At 38.2% G+C, this 20,961-nt stretch overlaps 1 protein-coding gene across 3 annotated transcripts; it reads right to left on the bottom strand.

Moving 5' to 3' along the window:
• Nucleotides 1–519: 519 nt before the first annotated feature.
• On the bottom strand, nt 520–19,996 carry POLB (DNA polymerase beta). Of its 3 annotated transcripts, XR_005018204.1 has the most exons (15): nt 19,786–19,983; nt 19,406–19,463; nt 17,675–17,951; nt 17,068–17,134; nt 15,721–15,795; nt 15,046–15,104; nt 13,552–13,601; nt 11,639–11,690; nt 9,675–9,729; nt 9,505–9,577; nt 8,289–8,359; nt 7,612–7,698; nt 2,393–2,457; nt 1,757–1,896; nt 525–757 (listed from the first exon to the last, which is right to left on the bottom strand). XR_005018204.1 is itself a non-coding variant. In XM_036838817.1 (14 exons), exons 1-14 carry the CDS (start codon nt 19,844–19,846, stop codon nt 663–665), a joined length of 1,008 nt encoding a protein of 335 aa, XP_036694712.1. In that variant the 5' UTR covers nt 19,847–19,996; the 3' UTR covers nt 520–662. The 3 variants fall into 3 exon arrangements, 2 of the variants coding, with proteins under 2 accessions (XP_036694712.1, XP_036694713.1); XM_036838817.1 differs by lacking the exon at nt 17,675–17,951 and having other exon boundaries at nt 520–757; nt 19,786–19,996; XM_036838818.1 differs by lacking the exons at nt 17,675–17,951; nt 19,786–19,983 and having other exon boundaries at nt 19,384–19,430.
• Between the last annotated feature and the right edge of the window lie 965 nt (nt 19,997–20,961).

Raw genomic sequence — 20,961 nt, 5'->3', positions numbered from 1 at the left:
CTTTTACTTATACATTTTGACCATCTGAACTTAAAAGTTACATTGGAGGAAAACTAGGGCAAAAAAAGTAAAATCTTTGCTCGAAGTTTAAGAGACCATATTTTATACATATGGGTACATATTAAAAGTGGTTTTAATTAGGGAAGCTCTTTCTGATGGATTATAATCAACTGCTACAGATTTCATTTAAGAGATAAACCACACACCTGTTCTTGGAATTAGGTTATAAGTATATGTTACAAAATCGCATGTGGGCCAAGCAAAGAAAAAAGTCTCTAAAAAAGATTGAACCCTCTTCCAAAGTCTTGCCTAACTGACTAATTTACAATCAGTAAATAGGAGGAAAGGTAATGAGGTAATGTGGTTTATAGCATAAGGGCAGAAAATGAGAAAACAAAAATTCCCATTTAAGATTTGTTATCATCTCATCTCTTAATCCTCTCCACTGACCCTTAGTAAAGTGTGATCATGAACAGTATAAATTTAAACATATTTGCTAATAAAATAGGCACAAGATCATCTGATAATAGTACAAGAGGTTTTATTGACTAATGCAAGCTACAGCATGAAGAAACAATTATTTAAAAACACCACAGACCCTTATGTAGCAAAGGTTAAGAAATAAATTAAGACCTATTGGGCTGTGCCGGGGAGGATGGGCCTCATTCACTTCGATCCTTGGGTTCTCGGTATTTCCACTGGATGTAGTCAAAGATGTCCTTCTCACTATCCACGGGCAGCGGCTCTCCAGCAACTCCTGCAAGGAGGGAGAACAGAACCTTCCTCATGAACCAGTTCTGGAGTTTAGAGGATTCAGGACTGAGAGCTATACAGGACTCACTTTCAGAGGAAAAAGAAAATAGTCCCCAAGCCACTCAAAAAAAAAAAAAAAAAAAAAAAGATATTGACTGCCCTCCCCCTCCCCCATGAGCTTGTGTCTGTGCTTTGCCACACATACTACCGGCGCTACACAAAGAACCTCAGTATCCCACCCAACTCTGGCCATCTGAAGTGGCCCTAATCCATGATTTTTCTGTCTGCTGGATCTCCACCGTATTAGAGAAAATACTCTAGTGAGTTCCTTTGCAACTGAAAATACGGTCCCCAGACCAGCAGTACTGGCACCACCTGGCAGCTTACCGGCAACGCAGAAGCCACTGAATTAAAATCTGCATTTAACGAGGTTCTCACATGGTTTGTATACACATTGACATGTGAGAAGCACAGCCCTCGTCTACCAGGGATGAAAAACACTTTTAGGACAAAAAGACAAAATCTTCATTTTCCTAGTAGAGAATAGTAAACCACATAGTATATGGTGAAATGTTAACAAGATCTATAAAACAGAGATTAAGCAATTCTTACTCTTTAAACTTTAAAAGCTTGGGGCCAAAGCTACCAAGTTTGGCCTGGCACTAAAAGCAATAATACCTGGGTTCTTTGGAAGTCTTGGAGATACATTGAAGAAAACAAAAACACTTTAGATCAATAAGATTATTTACTGACCATCAGAGGTAGAAAGAATTTAATCCATTCTAATAGAGCTGGTAATAAATGAATCTTGTCATCATGGGCCTTCAACTGAGGGCCTGGGAGCACATATGGATTAAAGCTTTTTTTGTTGCCTGAGGGACTAACAATACCAAAGAAACTGCAATTAACTGGCACGGTTACAGGCTTTTTAGAAAAACCAAAACTGCTAAACCAAAATATCCAGATGACTGGGATTATCTCTAATGCAGACAAAAATACTCACCAGTGACTCCCAAGGGACGGATTGTGTATTCATTGATTGTGAAGCCTTTTTCTACAGCATGAGCTCTCATATTCTTATTGAAAATATCACTCCCAGTGAAATAGAGGACACCACAGTAATACTGATCCTTGGGTATCAACCTACAAACAATAAACAATTCACCAATCTTTTACTACGTATTTCCAATTTAGCAAAAATAGGACTCTTAAAATCATTAAGGCACAAAACAAGTCTGTGTGGTCCAATAACTGAAGAGGACACCATCATTAGGTAGACCATTCATTCAAATGACCTCAACCTTGCAGTTAGTTGAGGTTTCAGTAAACTATGCTCTGCAAGAGGTGTGGACAAATGCAAAGCAGTATCACTTGTTACAACCAACTCTCCCCAGGCAGGATCTACTTTGAGCTGCAGAAGGCACCATGGTGAACCTAGAGATAATAAAGTAGATTCTGTAGATAGTCATTATTCTTTACATACTTTCAGGCTAAACACTGTCTATTGCAGGGACATATGGCACTTTGGAATGAAAAGGGGTCTTAGACATTTACGCAAATTCCAAGACATACAGAGGGAGGGGGAAAAGGGGAAAAGAAGGGAAAAGTTAATAGGTCAGCAACAAATTTTGAGTAATACCTGATATCAATTCTCCTGTGTGGATATTCCTTTTCATCATTTTTACTGGGAAGCTGGCAAACACCCTAAAATGTATATTTAAAAATAATGTTTAAAGATTTTTTTAAACTTAAGGCTTAATTCTAATCAAATATTGTTAACTGTGAAGTTATTTTTGCTTTAAATGGAGGCAGTTTTAGAATTGTGAGCGCTTGTAACTTAGTAGCTTTTCTATGCACGATATATTATCCCTGCCTTCCTATTGTGCTTCATGATTACTAAAAAACCACATGAAACAGCAGGCAAGGGTTCTGGCTATGAGGGTCTGGCTTTTGTGTGACTCTAAACAAGAAGATAATCAAGGAAAGTGTGAAAGACAGAGACCAAAACAAACAGAAAACAGCAACTTGGAAGAAACAATGATTACTCAGGGAGAAGAAAACAGACACAAAAGCTATCAGTGATATTCTCAGATCACAGATTTTTATCCATGAAATAAGGACAGAATTCTATAGAAAAAGAAAACTCAAGGAAAAGATTTAAATCAAAATTTAAAATATGACAGAAGTAGAAGAACTTGAAATGAGGAAATCTCCCAGAAGTTAGAAAAGACAGAGAGAGGAAAATTAAGAAAAATTTAAAAGATAAGAAAATTAGAGGATCGTTTTCTTCCTTCTCTACAGGTGAGTTTTCATTATACTTCTGCAGTTTTCTTTTTTAATACTTCTGCAGTTTTAAAACAACAATTATCAAGGTCTGTTTTGTTATCTTTTCCTTTTCCAGGAAAATGGGGAAAGTTTACGGACTGGGTGGCAACGCATAAATATGTAGAAAGAAATACAAACATCACCGAATTTCAAATGTAACGCTTCAAATGCCACATTCTAAGAAAACTACACAAGTGACAGGCTTCTGGTCCTAAAGAGCAGTCGAGTTGGTACACACGTCACTAAAAGACATACTTTTCACTCAGCAACATAGAAAAATCAAAATCTAAAATCTAAAATGGGTATTTTCTTTAGCAACTCCTATTCCTGAGAGATCAATGAAACCTGTTTATCTTCAAATATGAAACCTACCTTCTTAGGCACTAACAAGTTCCAACTCAACCTTCAAATGGAATTACCATGAGGCATTACCCTGCTGATCTGGATGTCTGAACCCACAGGCAATGATCTTTCTGTTTGTCACATCAGTAATAGGATTTCATCTAATGGCTTTGTTCCTTTCCTCAAGGCTAATTTTATTTCCTACACTTTTTCTGAAGTGCTAATGTTAAAGAATTTCTCTGTATTACTGTAAATTCCTTATTCGATTGAGTGGATTAGTTTTGTCTGGCATTTCAGTTAGGTAGCTTCATGCTGACTGTCTGAAATAGAACCTCTTTCATTTCCCCAGTGTAGCCAAGGTATCTTCTACTGTCCTGTGAATCCTCGCTGTAGATATTTCACAGAAAAATCATCCTCCGAGGTCAAACCTGCACGAGATGCTAAAATTTGAGTGGTACTCACCATATATAAAGTAAAAAGGCATCTAAATGCAGAGGAAATTGGTTTTTCTTCCAAATGTTATTATATGCACAGGAAGAATAGCTCAATTAACTAAAGACCCTGAGTTTACAAGAAGATCTGGAATAACCTGGCTTTCCTAAGCTTTGATTACTATTAGTTTAAGAGAACTGATGTTTTGAAGATAACTTAAAAAACACACAGATGGTCATATCTTTAAAACTATTTAGTCAGTGCAACAAGATGTTCTGAAATCAAGTGGCTCGATATGGAGTGGAGTTTATTCCACTTCATAAGCTGAATTCATTTTGCAGCCAATTTCCTTTCAGAAACCTAGAGATCTTAACTCCTCTGGTGATCTCTGCTCATGTTCACGCGCTCAGGGTCACTGCCCTGACTCCTGCCTGCCTCTCTCTCCCCGCAGAGACCTGCCTGCCCAACTTCCTTACTTCAAGTCTTTCCCCAGGTCTCATCTTCTCAATAAGGCCGTCCCCTTTAATACCGTCTCCTGCACTCCCTTTCTTTTCAAAAGATAATACTTATTATCTTAACCTAACGTTTTACCTACTTAATATGTTCATTGTTAAGTAGCAGTCCCTTCCCATACCCTCAAATAATAGTTCTACTTAAATTCACTGATCTATCCCACGCTCCCAGAGCAGAGCCTAGAATGTAGTAGATGCTAAGTATGTATTTGGTGCATTGACTGAATACACCTTCTCTTTCCTACTGACACTCATTCTCCCCACTTTGTTCTTTCATAGCACCATCTTCTCTCTTTCTATCCCTTTTTCTGTTCCCCAATTTAATTCTTTCCAGGTTACTACCTTTCTCCAACTGACCTATTTCCAAATAGAAATATATTATTTTTTATATTATTATTATGTGTTATACTAGTATAATACTGCACAACTCTTTGAAGATTCAGTATCTTCAAAAGATATTTGTACAAACCCTTCAACGTTTCCACATATATTACTTAATCTGATCTGCATAACAGTCCTTTGACAGAGGGCAAGGATATCATTTAATAAATAAGAAAATGAAGGCCTTAGAGAAGTAAAGCAACTTGTCAATGTCACACAACAAATTGGTAATGGAGCCAAAAGATCTTAAAGCCTCTGTATCCAAATCTACTTTCCTACGATGCAACATACCAACACCCACCGTCTTTGCAACAAGATACAAATCACTTCTTATTGCCTCCAAAATAAAATGATTTGAAAGTTGACCTGGAGTGCTTCTCATCCTAACAAATACTAATTATAAATGTCAAAACAGCAGGCTCAAACATTGCATTTTCTAAGCTTCAGTAAATACATGAACTACATGTGCAGTATACAAACTTTATATACAGACCATCCGCTAAGATGGATTCCTATGTCACAACATAAAGGCCTTAGTCTCTTACTGTGGTCTAAGTTTTCTATACTTTAAAAACAAACAAAAAGCCTGCTTTCTTATTTTTTAATCTGTTTTCTTCTGGAAATAGGTTTGGAGGATTCCCTTTCTGGCAATACTTGTACATGTGCTGCCAGGTATGACCGAGAGAACGGAAGGCAAGATAGAGCCAAGATTTCCACAACTCCAGCCCGTATCCTAGGATGGGTGAGTGGTCCTAGTCTTTCACATACCACATGTACTGTGAGGTCTGAACCGGCCAACTCTGCAGCATCCCTGGGATTTGGCTGCCTCTGACCTTCCTAGACAAAGGACTTCTCTTCTTTGAGCAGCTACTAGGATAACCCAATTCTACTATGTCAGCAACTCTTTACGTTCATATACTTGGCTACCCACCTTCCTTTGCAGGTTACACCCAGCCCACCAGCTTGTAATTTTTCCTTGTATTCTTGCTAGCTGGGTTACTACAGCCTCTGTAGGTCTTTCCTCGGGATCTCTTTGGGCACAGAAGAATACTGTTCAGACTGTAAAAAAATGCTTCTGCTTTTTTATTGTGTAAACACCTTCCCGGTGGCTAACTCTGAAAACAGCTGCTGCACTTCCCCCGGAGAGAGTCCAGTGCTTTCACAGAGATGACTATTGAAGGAAGAGAGTCAGGCCAGAAGGGGTCCCCAGTGGAGTACCAGGACACTTTCCTACTATTTGAAAAAAACAACCCAACTTGTCTAGCACATGATTTTTAGAATTTTATCTGATTGAATGTTCTTTAAATGTAAGATTTATGCACATTCCTTTTGAGTGATTTAAAGTCAATCTAAATTTAAAAGGATGTTCATATGGATGTACAAATCCTATTTTTATTAATATCTCATGTGTGCATATATTTTTGGGCATAGAGTAAGAGCTCAAAACCTGACAGACAAGGGAGAACAGATCATAAATGTGATTCCCAAAAACTGACTAGAATTTTTATTTTTACCTTTCCCAAAGTTCTTTTGAAAATATTGATAAAGTGTGACAACTTAGGCAATATACTTTCATAGCCCATTAAAATCACCATGCTGAATCAAATGACATGTTAACCCTTTTTAAGTGTGCAGTTCAGTGGCATTAAGTACATTCACATTGTCGTGCAACCATCACCACCATCCATCTTCAGAACTTTTTCATCTTCCCCAACTGACATTCTGTCCCCATAAACACTCACTCCCCATCTCCCCGCTGCCCCGCCCATGCCCTGGCAACCACCGTTCCATTTTTTGAATGACAAGGTAATTCAATTACCTATCTCAACCATCTTCTTCTACTTTTGGCTAACACTGTCAAATCTACACAGTGAGACCCCTGCTAATTTTAGCATGTCCATGCTCCAAAAGCATAGTCTCTTTCCTTTCAGTCACGTGACTTAGGAAAAGGGGGGCATGGAGAAAAGAGCGCCCAAATGCTGTATTTAAGTGAGCAGCAGATAAATGTAAGCCTTTATTACATTAGCCCTAGATTTCTGTTTGCCTTCGGTTTTTATACAGGACCATTTATTAATGTTTTTAATCCATTTGCTATCTGTCTTGAATCCTCAAGTCTTAATCCCCTAGGAAGAACACAGGACTTTGATGGTCCATCACAATGGGTTTCACTGGGACGACTCCACAGGTGCCCCCTCTACGAGCCCCCTACTTATCATTTCACACAGCATGGTTCTTCCCCTGGACGTTCTATCACGTACCCTGATGCCTTCTTTCTTTGGTCTTGTAATAGATTAATACTCTTCAGACAATTCTAATCTCACTTATTAATATATTCTGAGTCAAAGAGTATTTGCTATTTTAGGGAAAAAATATAATGTATCAAAGTCATTATGGATATTTTAAAAATAGCAGATTATGCCTAATTACCTATTCCAATGGCACAGATTATTTACAAGTGGGGAATTTAGAACAAAACTCTTTACTGGGACTTCCCTAGTGGCACAGTGGTTAAGACTCCACACTCCCAATGCAGGTTCGATCCCTGGTCTGGGAACTAGATCCCACATGCATGCTGCAACAAAGAGTTCGCATGCCACAACTAAGGAGCCCTTGAGCTGCAACTAAGGAGCCCGCCTGCAGCAACTAAGACCTGACGCAACCAAATAAATTAAAAAAACAACAACAACAACAAAAAAAAACCTCTTTACTAAAATATTCTCAGATTAGAGAATATATCTCCTCTAAGGTCTAGGATGTCCTATTTACTGACTGTGACACTAAGCTACAGTGAGGTCACACTCAGAATGGTTACTGGACAGTCTCCACGGGTTTTTTTTTAAATGTGTTAACTCAAGTGAGTACTTACCATGAACTTTGTTTCCCCTTTTGACAGAGTGTCTGTAATAAAATGGACCTTTTGTAACTGCTCCACAACACGATGTAACAGCTTTGGCTATAGAACCATAATTAGGGAATAAGAAAAAAAGCAATTACTCTGTTACAGCAAGAGAGCATTTTTAAAATGAGTTTTCTGATGCTCTATGCAGAAATGCCTAGTTTTCCTATGTTCTGAGTACTTTTTCTAACAGAAATTCATCTTATCAAATGAAACCACCACTTTTCACCAATATCATGATACCCCCAAATAGACATCATTTGTCTTTATCTGTTTCATTAAACAAAAAGTTACCTGCTTCATCTTTAAAAGGTATATATTCCAAAATCAAAAGCATTTTGCCTTCATGGGTCTTCTAACAGAGGTTAAGTTTCTTGATAGACAATAAATAATTCTGGAAGTATTTTACTAAATTTCATCTCTTTCAAATGTTAGACTGTCCTGCCAATTCTTTGTGGACAAACAACGCATATCCCTTCCAACAACTTACTTTGCCTCTCAACGAATTCAGTCAGTACAAAATACTTCAATCGACTTTCAGAAAGATTAGAACAAAAATTCATTCTGAAAATATCCAACTACCATTTAGAAAATGATATTCACTGCTGTGTAAGACCGACCACACTTGCTTATAAATTCTGAGGCACCTGTTTGGTTGACTCAGAGGTAAAGCTTGGATGGGTCAGAAGGACATCCATGTCGCCGCTGGACTCTGCACCTATGACAGCAAAAATGTGTATGGAATTCTCCTTGTAAATTTATCAACTAGGCAAACACAAAACCAAGGTGATGACACACATAGAAGAGTCTTACTTCTCACAGCCTAACTTTCTATTTCACTGTGCTTCATATTCAGAATTAGTTAAAAGAGTTCAATTTTCTGTCCAACTATTCAGGTATACTGAGGTAAACAGCAGAATCTGGGATAACAACAGTAATTGATGTTAGATATATGTTGCATACAATTGGTTAAATATTATTAAAAATGTACCTAAGTAACTACGCAATAATGAATAAAAATAACATTTAAATATACCTTTAAAATGTATCTATGAACACTAAATATTTAAAAATCTCAAATTAAACAATATGCTCTAACTCTGCAAAGGTTAATCAGAAAATTCATTTCAATTCTTCTGAATGAATTCACTTAATGAGTACTGGTAACAATGACTATTATGGCATCATAGATAAGAATGCGAGATTCTTATAGCAGCTACCCAGAGAATTTCTGATAGCCTATTACCACTTCCTAAGCAAAACTCCAGAGGTGGCCAGAGATTCAGTCAGACATCTATTTCAAGGTTTTAAATAAAGTTCTATTTCAATTTTTTTAAGATAATATTTTAAAATTTAGGTTACCCTTCCAAAATTTTGAGCCAGTAAGAGACCAGGATTGTGTGGTTCTCACTTTGCTCACATTCACATAGTAAATCAAGATCTTCTGAAGAACCTGGTTGTTTTGAGAATTGGTTCTGAACTGATGTCTCTGAGACATTAAACTTAGATCCATTACAGAAAACTCAGAAAATTAAATAAAGTAAAACAACAAACAAAAAAACTACTCATGGCTTCACTAGCATCTAGCCAGATAACCACAATTAATATTTAATATACCTAAAATTATTTTATAATAATTTTATTAGAACTAGTCATCAAAAAAACCCGTCCTATAATAAAATCAGGATGAATTTCCTCTAATTTATATTCCCATTCATAAACAAATAAATTTAGCTAATACTACTAGATCTTAGTAAATCTATAAAGTAACATAAATTACATCTTTTTAATCCATGTTTTTCATATACACTGGGCAATTTTAACAGCAAGGCATGAATAACCTAAGCTTAGGAAGTATGTTACCTCTTCTGAAACTGCCACAGACTGTAGCAATGTATTCAGAATCCACTTTTTCAACTTCACTTAGTACAATATCCTAATAGAAGAAAAATTAAGTCAGTATTCTAAAAATGGCTTTTCACCAATTGACATTCTCAATCCTAATCAAAGAATACATTTCAGCACACTCTTACTTGCATTTGTAACATCTCTTCACGAGGAATTCTTTTCTCAAAGTCCTCAAAATATCTATAAAGACAGAATAAGTAGACAAAAGATTTTTTGTGAAATTTGAATCTTAGAAATTAAACTGCCTACCTTATCAAGTGTCCTTATACAAGCAGGTCTTTCAAAAATCAAGACTAAAATTCATTACGACAAGAGTAAAATTGGGGGGGGTGCGGAGAGGTTTATTCCTTAACTTGGATCAAAATCCTTAAGTGTCATGCTTTGTGATATTCCAGATATTCCATCCAAACTTATTTTAAATAAACTTCACATTCACATACCAAGAGTAAATAAATATATTTAAGTTAATATGGTTCCAAGTTAGACTGCTCCCTACTGGCAAATCCAGGGATTACAGTTTATTGCTCTTAAATCCTGAAAAATACTTGTATTTTAAAATATTATCCTACAATATGGATGAATTGAGACAACATTATGCTAAGTGAAAGAAGTCAGTCACAAAAGACCGTATATTATGATTTCATTTACATGAAATATCCAGAATAGACAAATCTATAGAGACAGAAGGTAGAACAGTGGTTGCCAGGGGCTGGGGGAGGGAAGGGCAGTTGGGAAGAAATGAGGAGTGATGGCTAATGGGTTTGGGCTTTTTTGGGGATAACAAAAATGTTCTAAAATTGACTACAGTCATGGTTGCACAACTCTGTGAATATAAAAAACCACTGAATTGCACACTTTTAAGTGGGTGAATTACATGGTATATGAAATGATATTTCAATAAGGCTATTAAAACTATTATCTTAGTATTAAATAACATCTAAGAATGATAAAGTGCCTGTTCAAAACCAATTCTCACAACAAGCAAGTTCTTCAGAAGATCTCCATTTACTATGCAAATGCAAGGAGAGTGAGAACTACACCATCCTGATCTTTTACTGGTTCAGAGCTTTGGAAAGGCAGTGTAAGTTTTAAAATATTGTGGTAAGGCATCAACAGGGAAGTTCAGAAGGTTATTAGGACTGAATGGCCAAAAAGACAACCTAAGACCAGAGGAGATACATGCTTATGCGTGTACACTACGTGCTGTAAATAATCAGTCAGAAGGGGGGGGTCTGTATCTTGCACTTGACAAAGTAATTACCCATGCTGACAGACGACAAGTCTACTAGTTATTCCTATTCTGGTATTTAGGTGTATGGGTTTTTTTCCTTTCCCTTTTTAAAAAAATTTAGTGTTTCATGGTCATGTCCCGTCTTCTCAGGTAGACTCTAAACTTCTTTTTTTTTTTTTTTTTTTCAGATATTATTATTTTTTTTTTAATTTATTTATTTTTAGCTGTGTTGGGTCTTCGTTTCTGTGCGAGGGCTTTCTCTAGTTGTGGCAAGCGGGGTCCACTCTTCATCGCAGTGCGCAGGCCTCTCACTATCGCGGCCTCTCTTGTTGTGGAGCACAGGCTCCATACACGCAGGCTCAGTAGTTGTGGAGCACGGGCTTAGTTGCTCCGTGGCATGTGGGATCTTCCCAGACCAGGGCCCGAACCCGTGTCCCCTGCATTGGCAGGCAGATTCTTAACCACTGCGCCACCAGGGAAGCCCTCTAAACTTCTTAAGAGCTACACTGAACCTGTTTATATCCTAACCTCAGAGGCAGTGCTTTCTACAATGTAAGCATGAAATAAACACCCTGACTGACTGAGGCCCTCAGTTCTATGTATTTTAAGGGGAAGTTCCCAGCTAAAGTCAAGGGAATGTGGGATATACTCAAAACAAGCAAACAAACTAGAGGGCAGTAAAAAAACACGTGTGAATACAGGCTTATTCTCTACAGGAGTCTGCAACAAATCTTAGCATTTCTGAATAGTAAAATGGCTGTGTTTAGCTAAGTCTGAAGACTTATGGTGTATGGAAGAATGGCTATAAAAAATTTTACTTTTACATTTCAAGTGTCAAAAGAAAATTTGCTATCTTACTTTAGCCCAATTCGCTGATGATGGTTCAATTTATCTTCATTTTTTCTGAGATCTGTATAGAAGATAAATAAAGTTGAGATGCTGATTTAAACATTTTTGAAAAAAAATGCTAAATTCAGTGATCCTTTTTTTCAAAGAACAACCTGGAAAACACACTGAAATGACTTTGAAAAGAAAATGAAAAAAACTTTCAGATATTAAGAACTAGATAAAAGTGATTCTTCAAGTCAACAGTAAAACCCAACACTGACTGCATAATCATTTTTATTTACTGAATCAAAATTTCAATTATAGTTACATAGAACAGTAGATAAAACATACCAGGATCATACCAAACTTCACTGAGTATAGCAAAAAGCAGCCTTCTAAGAACCTATATTGCTTAATTTACAGTTAGTAGCAGCAGGAGAAGTTCATTCATACTGTTCATTTGTTCATTCACTCCTTCACTGGATTAATATTTATTGAGCACCGATTTGTGCAGGCACTATGCTAAAAATCCCATTGAAAGGAGAGGTAGTATTATCATTTTTTTAATCAAGAAAACTGTAATATCTTAAATTGAAAGTGACCGAGTTCCATCTGGGTGGTCCTTTAGCAGGTACAGGCACAGGAGTGAGCCTTGTTAAAGAAACGGCAAGATAAGTATGCTTCAAAAGCAATTCCTATGGTCACCCTTATATTCACAAACATAAATTCTCTCTGGAGACATAAAATGGAGAAAAATAAGCACCTTTATTATTAAAAATAAGCACGTAATATTTCTCATAATTGTGTGCACACAGAAAACACTAAGGTATATGAACGAAAATGCCACAGAAATATTGAGTTTGTTATATACGGAGAGAGGGATATCGACAGCTATTACATTACATATCTGTGAATGGTGAAATAATGTAAAACCACCACAGTAGATCCTTGACACTCCCAAGGGATGCAACGGAATACCTTTGAGAAACAAACTCTTGGCCTCTTTAACCAATATTTCACTCAGGTAAATTATATATGCCACAAGCAGAAAAGCACAAACCCTCTCTGAGATGCATATATAGAACAACTCATTCTCTAGCTATGTGACTCACACAAATTCTTAAGTTAATAATATTACTAATTAATCATGCCTTTTAAGAGTCAGTTACTATTTTTAAGTACTTACTAGGTACCAAGCACTCTGCTAAGTCTTTTACATACATTATTGCATTAAATCATATGAGAGAGATATTATGATACCATTTTGTAGCTGAGAGACTGACGCATCACAGTCATCTATTTTAATAAAGTGGTGGAGACTGGATTCAAACCCAGGTCAGTCTCCAAAATCTGTCCACCTAACCATCTGGGTTGCTTATAAATAGTTGAGCCCACAAATATTAATCCCCAAGTGCCACAGATGTGCTGTAATGAATCCATATAGTATACACCCTTGAAAGCATGAAGAGATAAATTATATTTAAAAGATTGCTATATTAGGTTTAAGGAAAATGTTTTATAATTACTTGACTTTTATTTTTATCACTTCTTTGAAAGCAAAAATCCCTTCAATAAGCATTGCAAGCCTCTTGACAGAATTTTTCTCAATATACATAACTTGGCTTTTAGGCTGAATGTATAGGACTTTACGGAAACAAAAGCAATTTAAAAATTGTCTAAAAATCTACAAGTGAATCATTGCCTTTAAACCAAGAAGCCACTTCTTGTTCTTTTTGATTTTTTTCTAAATTATAGACCAAAACATGTTTAAAATGGGAATATAAACTATACTTTATATCTGTTCTCTACTGTAGAGTTAAAAAGAAAATCTTACCATTTGTTGCTACTAATTGAGAAAGGGTTTTTCAAATTCCAGTTTGTTAGAGCATGGTCCTTCAGGACTATATCTGACCTGAAATTAGTGACCTACTGTACAGACTCACCTTCTAATGTCTTAATTCCTTCATCTACAAACTTCCTTGCAGCAGATGGACTACAAAGAAAGAAGAGCATTATCTCAGTATCAGGTGAAACTCAGGATCCTTGTAACAACCAGGATATAGTAATAACCAGTTATGTCTCCTCTTGTCAAACATAAAAGCTACTGTTGAGCTAAAGAAAACACCTGCTAAACTATTGTGTGGTTACTTTGGTAATGTTCAAATTACTGAAGCCTTAATCTAGGAAGACAGTCATAAATTTAGATGTGAAAAAGACATCCAAGCAGCTAGGTGGCATAATGCCCATGTACATTATTCATACACCAGACATACAGGCACTTGAAAACCATTCATTCAAATGAGATTTAATGAGGGCCTATTATGTGTCAGATATTCTTCTAAGTGCTGAAAATACAGCAGGAATAAGACAAATAAGGGCCCTGGTCTTACCTGTTTACATTCCAGTGGTTAGAGAGAGACAATAAACAGATATATAAACAAAGAAAAATATCTGGTAGATAAATTAAAATAGGGTAATATGACAGAGTGGCTGGGTCTTCTTTAGATTGGGTGGTGAGGAAAGGCCTCTCAGATGATATCTAAACTGAGATTTTAATGACAAAGAGCCTTGGTACAGAAACTGTGTAGTACAGAAACTGATATTCATATCAGGAAGGCAATGTGGCATAGAAATAACAGATCTGAACTGGGAGCCGGGAGACCTAGGTTCTGATTCTGGCCCTGCCACAGCTATCTCACTTTCTGCATTCAGTTTTCTTCCCTGGAAAATGAGAATAATGTAACAGACGCTCTCTAAACAAATATTAACGTTTTATAATTGTCTTGGGTCCCCAAGGAGTCATGCTCCTTTTCAGTATACTAGGTTTAGGAATTTAATATATTTTAAAATAACATTCATCAAATGGTTGCCATTAAGGAACAATCATCATATACCTAAAAGAATGGCCTCATTCCATCAAGATGAGAGTTAAGTAACGCACTGCAGCCCTAATATTTCAGTGTTAACCTTTACTCTCTCCAGTGTCAAAGAAGCCTCTGCTAGCTCAAATTTAAGATAGAGATGCCTTCATTAGGAAATACTTGAGTGCTTGTTCCAAGCTCATATGCCAGGTACTACAGAAAAAGCTTAAATGTTTAAGATAAATACCATGCTCAGAGAGGTAAAAGAGCCACAATTTGGAGGGAGTGATAATAAGTCCACAGAGCAAGTGCTAATGGAGCTTAGAGGAAGGAGAGATTATTTCTGGCTGGGGACTCAAACTGGATTCATGTGCCTTGAATGGGGCTTTTAAAGTCGCGGCAGCCTCTGAAGAACCAGCCTGAGACATGTAAAATATGGGTGAGTGAACTGCATGGGCAAAGGCGCAGAGGTGGAAAGGTACAGGCTTTGAAGAGAAACAGCATGTACTTTAGTTTGGTTGACATAAAAAAATTAAACAACCCTACTACTGTGTCTGCTTAAAAAATAATTCTTACCCAATGCCACTAACTCGAGTCAGGAAATTGATGGATGAACTCGTATCATCCTGCCGAATCTTTAAGGAAGAAAAAAACAGTCTAACAATGATTTAGGAATGCTTTGAGGACTCAAATGATCTTATTATAAATACACTAGGCTGCTAAGAGACTTGAAGAGCCATTAACACTGCCCGGATAACCCATGCAGAAGGATTCATGTAAAACCCCAGTGGTTACAGGTGAGTAAGAAAGCAGATGAAGATGGCTCTTCTCTAATTTATCCAATACTTTTAAAAGGCTTATTCATAAAAAGACCAGAAGTGATATAATGACTATCATCAGGGTGAAATAAAACCATAAAAATGCTTGCGAGTGTTTAGCATAGAAATTCTAAAAGATAACAATCATTTAGTCAAAGTTTATAATCTCCCTTCTAAATGGTACTGAAAATAAAGAAGTAATTCTATCACAGATGCTAATAGTCTCTTAAATGCAACATAAAATAAGTGAACAGTTTATAAGAACAATATTCAAAATTTAAAATACAGGACACTTACAAAGCCATAAACTGCTCCTTCCTTTTCTCACTGAATCTAGCAGAGGGCGGATGACGTCACCCACCCTGCAATGGTGCTACGTGATAGCGGCCATAAAGGCAGACACTATAAGCAAACAAATAAGTTAGCATTTTACCTTTTCCAGTTTACGCAATTTTCCAGTAGCTAAAAACTCATCAATCTTTTCAGCAATTTTTGTTCCTACTCCAGGCTACATAGAAAATAAAAAATATAAAAGTCACATAAATATTATGCTTACCAAATCACTAAAAGATAAAGGAAAAAATGAGAAATGAAAACACAATGATCATCACATGACCAGTTTTCAAACAAAGGACACAGAAAATTGAGCACTAGTAAAAATATATTCTCGCAAAGACAAAATGTTTAAATGATTGGCAAAAGAGGAGCCCTAATAAGACAATTCTAAGTGACCTTGCTTTTTCAAAATTAACTTCTGTTGTAGAAAAATTAGAAAATATAAAGTTGCATAAAGAAAATATTAGAATCACTTGTTAATTTCATCACCCTGAAAATTAAAATAACCTGTAACCTTGCCACTTAACATCTGCTATATACTGACTTCTTTTTTTGCTCATATATATATGCAAAGTTACGTGCGTGTATATGTGTGTGTGTGTGTGTGTGTGTGTGTGTATACATACGCCTACTTTTTTCTTACAAAAATAGAATCATACTGCTTTGTAAAGTGCTTTAACTTAAAAATGCATCATGAACAAATTTCTATATCGATAAATAAACTACAACATCTTTAATGACCGCATAGTGTATTATTGTATGAATGTATCATAATTTACTTTAAAAATACCCTACAGGAGAACATTTAGATGTTTTCCAATTTTTGAAATTACAACAATGCTGTCGTGGACTTCCTCTAGAACAGAAGTTCTCAGGCTTTTACATACACCTGCATCACCTGAGGGATGTGTTAGAACAGAGAATGCCAAGTCCCACCTTTGAGTGACACTATAGCATACAGGGCTTCATGGAAATTCCAGAGAACAGGGCTAAATGCCATAATATGCAAAGGGGCTTAATCATGTGCTTATTAGTAGGTAAGATCTCCTTGGGAACACTGAGTCACATAAGTTCCTATACCTGGGGACCAGAAGGAACAGCTAGCGAGCAGACATGCTAGTACCACTCTGTTACCACACTCTCCTTGAGGACTAACACTCAAGCTGAAATGCAGTGTGAGAATGAGTACATATATATATGGCAAAGTAGAGAAAGAAAATTGTAATTACGTAGGTTAAAAACATGTTTAAATCCACCCCCTCCCCCAATAAAAACACTCCAAGCTTGAAAAAGTGTGCTTGAAATAGCATTAATATTATTCCAAGAAAGCAGTGAAATCTGCCCGTGTGGGTCAAGGCAGCTTCGGAGGCAAATTTCATTTTGTGGGAACCCATCAGATCGGTACATGTGTGAGCTCTTCGATCAACTTGCTCCCTAAACTTACCAGTTTCTTAGCTTCTGCTCCACTCTTTATTTTGTGTGGGTACTTTGCTATCACAGATGCTGCTTTTCTACAAGTAACAAAAAAAAGGAAAACCAATTAGAAAGCCAGAAAAGTATTAGTTTTTCTTAAACTGGAATATACATACAAACAAATATGCAGCTTAAACTTTCACCAAGATAACTTATTTTCCACATCCGTGTAAAAATTTAAAACTCAATGAGCTGACAGACCACCTGCATCTCTAACTTGTAAAAGTATCCTGAAAACCCTCGCATTTGAGAATAACACAGTTTTAACCGTATATGTAAAACTAGGGAGATTCAGGAAACCAGTAGCCTTTCCTTTCTGGGATTAAGTGGAAAATATCATTGAGCCTTTTTTTAATAGCTAGTTTTTAGAAATTGTTCATAACTCTCTTTCATAAAAAATGTGCCACCTAGAAGTATTCAAACTACTACATACCAAACTGGCTTATGGATGGTTATTTTTAAATTCATGGCTTAAAACTGTATTCCCCTATGTCCTTGTACCAGTTCTTTTTTTTCATTGCTCTCATTTCGGTTCCACATAAAGCAGTGACCTGTATCCTTGCCATCTCCACACATACCTAGCTCAGTAGTCTGGTTACAGATTGGGTCCACCCTGGGAGCTCACTGATGGTATCCTGTCTATAATTTCAATGCTAAATGTAGTTTTTGGATAGTCTTTGAAGCCTTAGTTTTTCACTCTGTTCTAGCACATATAACCTTCAGATTTGGATTTCGACTTCTGTATTAGCATGTTACTGATGATGAGTCTGGAAAGGCAGGTTGAGGGCAATTTGTGGAGGAAACTGTTTCAGCAAAGACAAGCAGTTCCACATAATTGGCACTATGGCACAAAGCCTGAAAGGGAAGAAGAATTAAATCAGGAAAGGCCTTTTGTATGCAGATGCTTTGGGGTTTTATCAAGGTAAAGAGGAAGTATTTAATTCAAGAGAATACTTTGGTCACATCAAGAGAAACGTATATGGGGACTGGGGGGTGGGGAGGAGCCTGCAGGGGTGGTAGGGCATCACCTGCTTTTCCAGACTTACGGCCCACTCAGACTATACCCCTTATGCAAACTGAATTACTGACTTCCTAGAAAATGCAATACCCCTTCATGTCTCAGTGCCTTGGCTCATTTTGTTTCCTTTCTCTAGATTGTTCCTCCTCTCCCTTATCTCCTTGAAGACTAAACACCTCCTCTCTGAAGCCTCCTAAGACTCAAGTAGAATACGGGGTTGAATCTCTCTCTGATTTTGAGATCATCAAATGTGTGGACAACAGTACAAATATTTTACAGAGGAATTCACAGAAGGTAAAGAAAGGGAGTGTAATCAGTTTTTAGTTATGGTGAATGAGAAGGAAAGATGGGAGTTGAGTTTAGTTTTGAAAGGGTAGAGACAAAGGTAACATAGGCTTGAAAATCTGGAGAAAAGCCCAGTGAACACAGATCTGGAGTCACTGACTGGTATTCAAAGCCAAGAATGGTAAGATTGCCAAGGAAAGTATAAAGTGAGAAAAGAGGGCTAAGGGCAGACCTCTGGGAACTACCAACATTAAAAGGTAAGATAGAAGAGGAGAAAGGACAGAAGGTTGTGCCATCATGGGAGTCAAGATGAATGCCACTGAGAGCCCAGTAAGATGAGATATGGGTGAGAACCTTTTCAGAGGAATGGCAGGATGGAAATTACACTGCAATGAGATAAAGAATGACTGGGGATGAGGAAATCCAGGCAAGGAATACAGATTATTCAAGGTTAACTGTAAAGTGGAGGAAAGAGAAAGGTGCTAGCTAGAGGGCAGAGGGAGGTGAAGAAGACTGCTTTGTTTTTGCTCTTAAGAGCTGAGGGACTTGGACGTGTTTACAGATTAAAGGGGCGGAAGCAAGCGGATATGGCATTAACGGCTAGGATAACGGCCCTGGTGAAATGGACAAGGATGAGATCCAAAAGGTGACAGATCAGCCGCACACCAACCAGATGGAAAGAGTCCCCTGAACCACATCTATCTCACAGCACAGACCTCACCCACTATCTTTCATTATGACTTAAAATCAAACTGCATTGTCAGTAATTCACGTTCGATGATGGGAAAAATACGTATTAGCCTATTTTCAATCAGAATTGGCAACTAATCAAAACTAATCCTACAGAACTCTGCCCAAATTCTCCCAGAAATATCGCAGTAAAGTGCCACCAGAGTCAATACCCTCAGTTCTTGCTTTTTTTCTCCTCCTACAGACGGTCCCTCAGCCCCGTTAATTGCCACACATCCGAGAACGCATACTAACAGAGAATGCCGCCCCGTCCCACCTGTAGGCATTGTACTTGTGGATAGCCTGGTTCACGTTCTTCTCAAAGTTTGCGAGTTCTGAAAAGGCAACAAGAGGCTCGGGTGAACAAGAAGCGAGTAAACAAACGAGAACTGAGTTTCCTGGAAGGGGGCGTAACGACCTCTTAAGGGACAGGGACCCCCGCTTGTACATCGGCCAGGCCAAGGGCAGTCCAAGCGTGACTCAAGGGTCCCCAGCAGGACTGACAATCTGCCACCGGCGCCGGAGGAAGATCCGCACGGAGGACTCCGGGCTGCGAGGGGCCAACCCCATCCTTGGGCTGTCGGGACGCGAGAGAAGGAAGGGAAAGCAGCGGGGAGGGAGGAGAGGAGAAAGGCAGCAGCGCCGGGCCGGGCTAACCTGTGAGCATGTCGGTGATGCCCCCGTTGAGCGTCTCCTGCGGCGCCTTCCGTTTGCTCATGGTGGCCTGCACCCGAGGACCGCAGAGAGCTCACAGCCAGGGACGGTCCCCTCGCCCAGCTTTCGGGAGGGGCTGGGACCTGAAGAGGACGCAGGGCCAACCCGAAGCAGCGAAACCAGAGCGACTGGCTGAACAATGAGGGCGTCTGACGGGGTGGGGCGGGGCGCGCGCGCGAGTGACGTCACGCGCTCGGGGCGGGGCGGGGCCGGGACCCCAGGGGCAAGGGGGCGGGGGCGGGGCGGGGCCTCAACGGCGAGAGAGAAAAAGGAGCCTGGAGCGCGCAGGACCGGGAGAAGGATGGTGGACCCAAGCTTAGATTTGGCGGACAGGAAATGGGAGCCTCAGGATTACAACCCAGTGGGGTCCCTATGGGAAGACCTGGACTCCTAACCTAAAGCGTTGTACCTGTCTTCCCAGGCATAACGTTTTCTGCAGTCGTCTCCCTAGAAGGGAAGTCTGGTTTTGACTCTGAAGTCAAAACTTCAGATGGTGGGGTATGTAAGATGATGGGGTGCAAGTAGAGTACATAGACCGCAATGCAATCCACGCTGCAGAGGAGTCCTGTAAGGCTGCGGCAGGAGCCTGGAATGAAATCTGCCGATCACAGGAATGCCTCCCATACTAAACTTTTTAACAGATATGCCAACCAGTGTCAAAAGATATTTTATGTTTTATTCCCCTCCTTTTGCGGCAGGGGCCAAAGTGAAAAAACCACTAAGAAGCCCTTAACCTAGATAATGAGCAATGCAACTGTCATTACAACATGATGACCTATATCTGAGAAATTTACAGTTCTGCTTAAGAAATGGAAATGTGACATCAGCAATATTTTATTTACAAGAGTAACTCCTGGGGTTCATACTCAACTGCCAATTCCAGGCAATTGCTTTGTGTATAAATAAATTAAAAGCTTGACAAAATGATACATGGTTGCTGTAGGAAAATCTAAGAAATATATAAAAGGTGAATAGAAAAGTAACATAAATGATTATCTCACCATCCAGTTTAACCACTATTAATATTTTGGGACATATACTTCCAGTCTTCTAATCCAGTCCTTTCTAAATCCTTTTCAATAATAGAATAATTATTTAGATATAATAAGTTTCTGTGAT

Source organism: Balaenoptera musculus, chromosome 21 (assembly GCF_009873245.2).
Source record: "Balaenoptera musculus isolate JJ_BM4_2016_0621 chromosome 21, mBalMus1.pri.v3, whole genome shotgun sequence".
NCBI lineage: Eukaryota > Metazoa > Chordata > Mammalia > Artiodactyla > Balaenopteridae > Balaenoptera > Balaenoptera musculus.
Note: the sequence above shows the minus strand (reverse complement) of the source record. Positions and strands in the feature narration are given on the sequence as shown.

What these genes read in the sequence shown, in the direction of transcription:
- POLB (XM_036838817.1), bottom strand. Translation starts at nt 19,846, where the DNA reads ATGAGCAAACGGAAGGCGCCGCAGGAGACGCTCAACGGGGGCATCACC. An exon ending in ACTCGAGTTAGTGGCATTGG is followed by an intron (nt 13,602 to 15,045) that starts GTAAGAATTATT and finishes CTTTCTTTGTAG; the next exon opens with TCCATCTGCTGCAAGGAAGT. An exon ending in CTGTGGCAGTTTCAGAAGAG is followed by an intron (nt 8,360 to 9,504) that starts GTAACATACTTC and finishes TTGCTGTCATAG; the next exon opens with GTGCAGAGTCCAGCGGCGAC.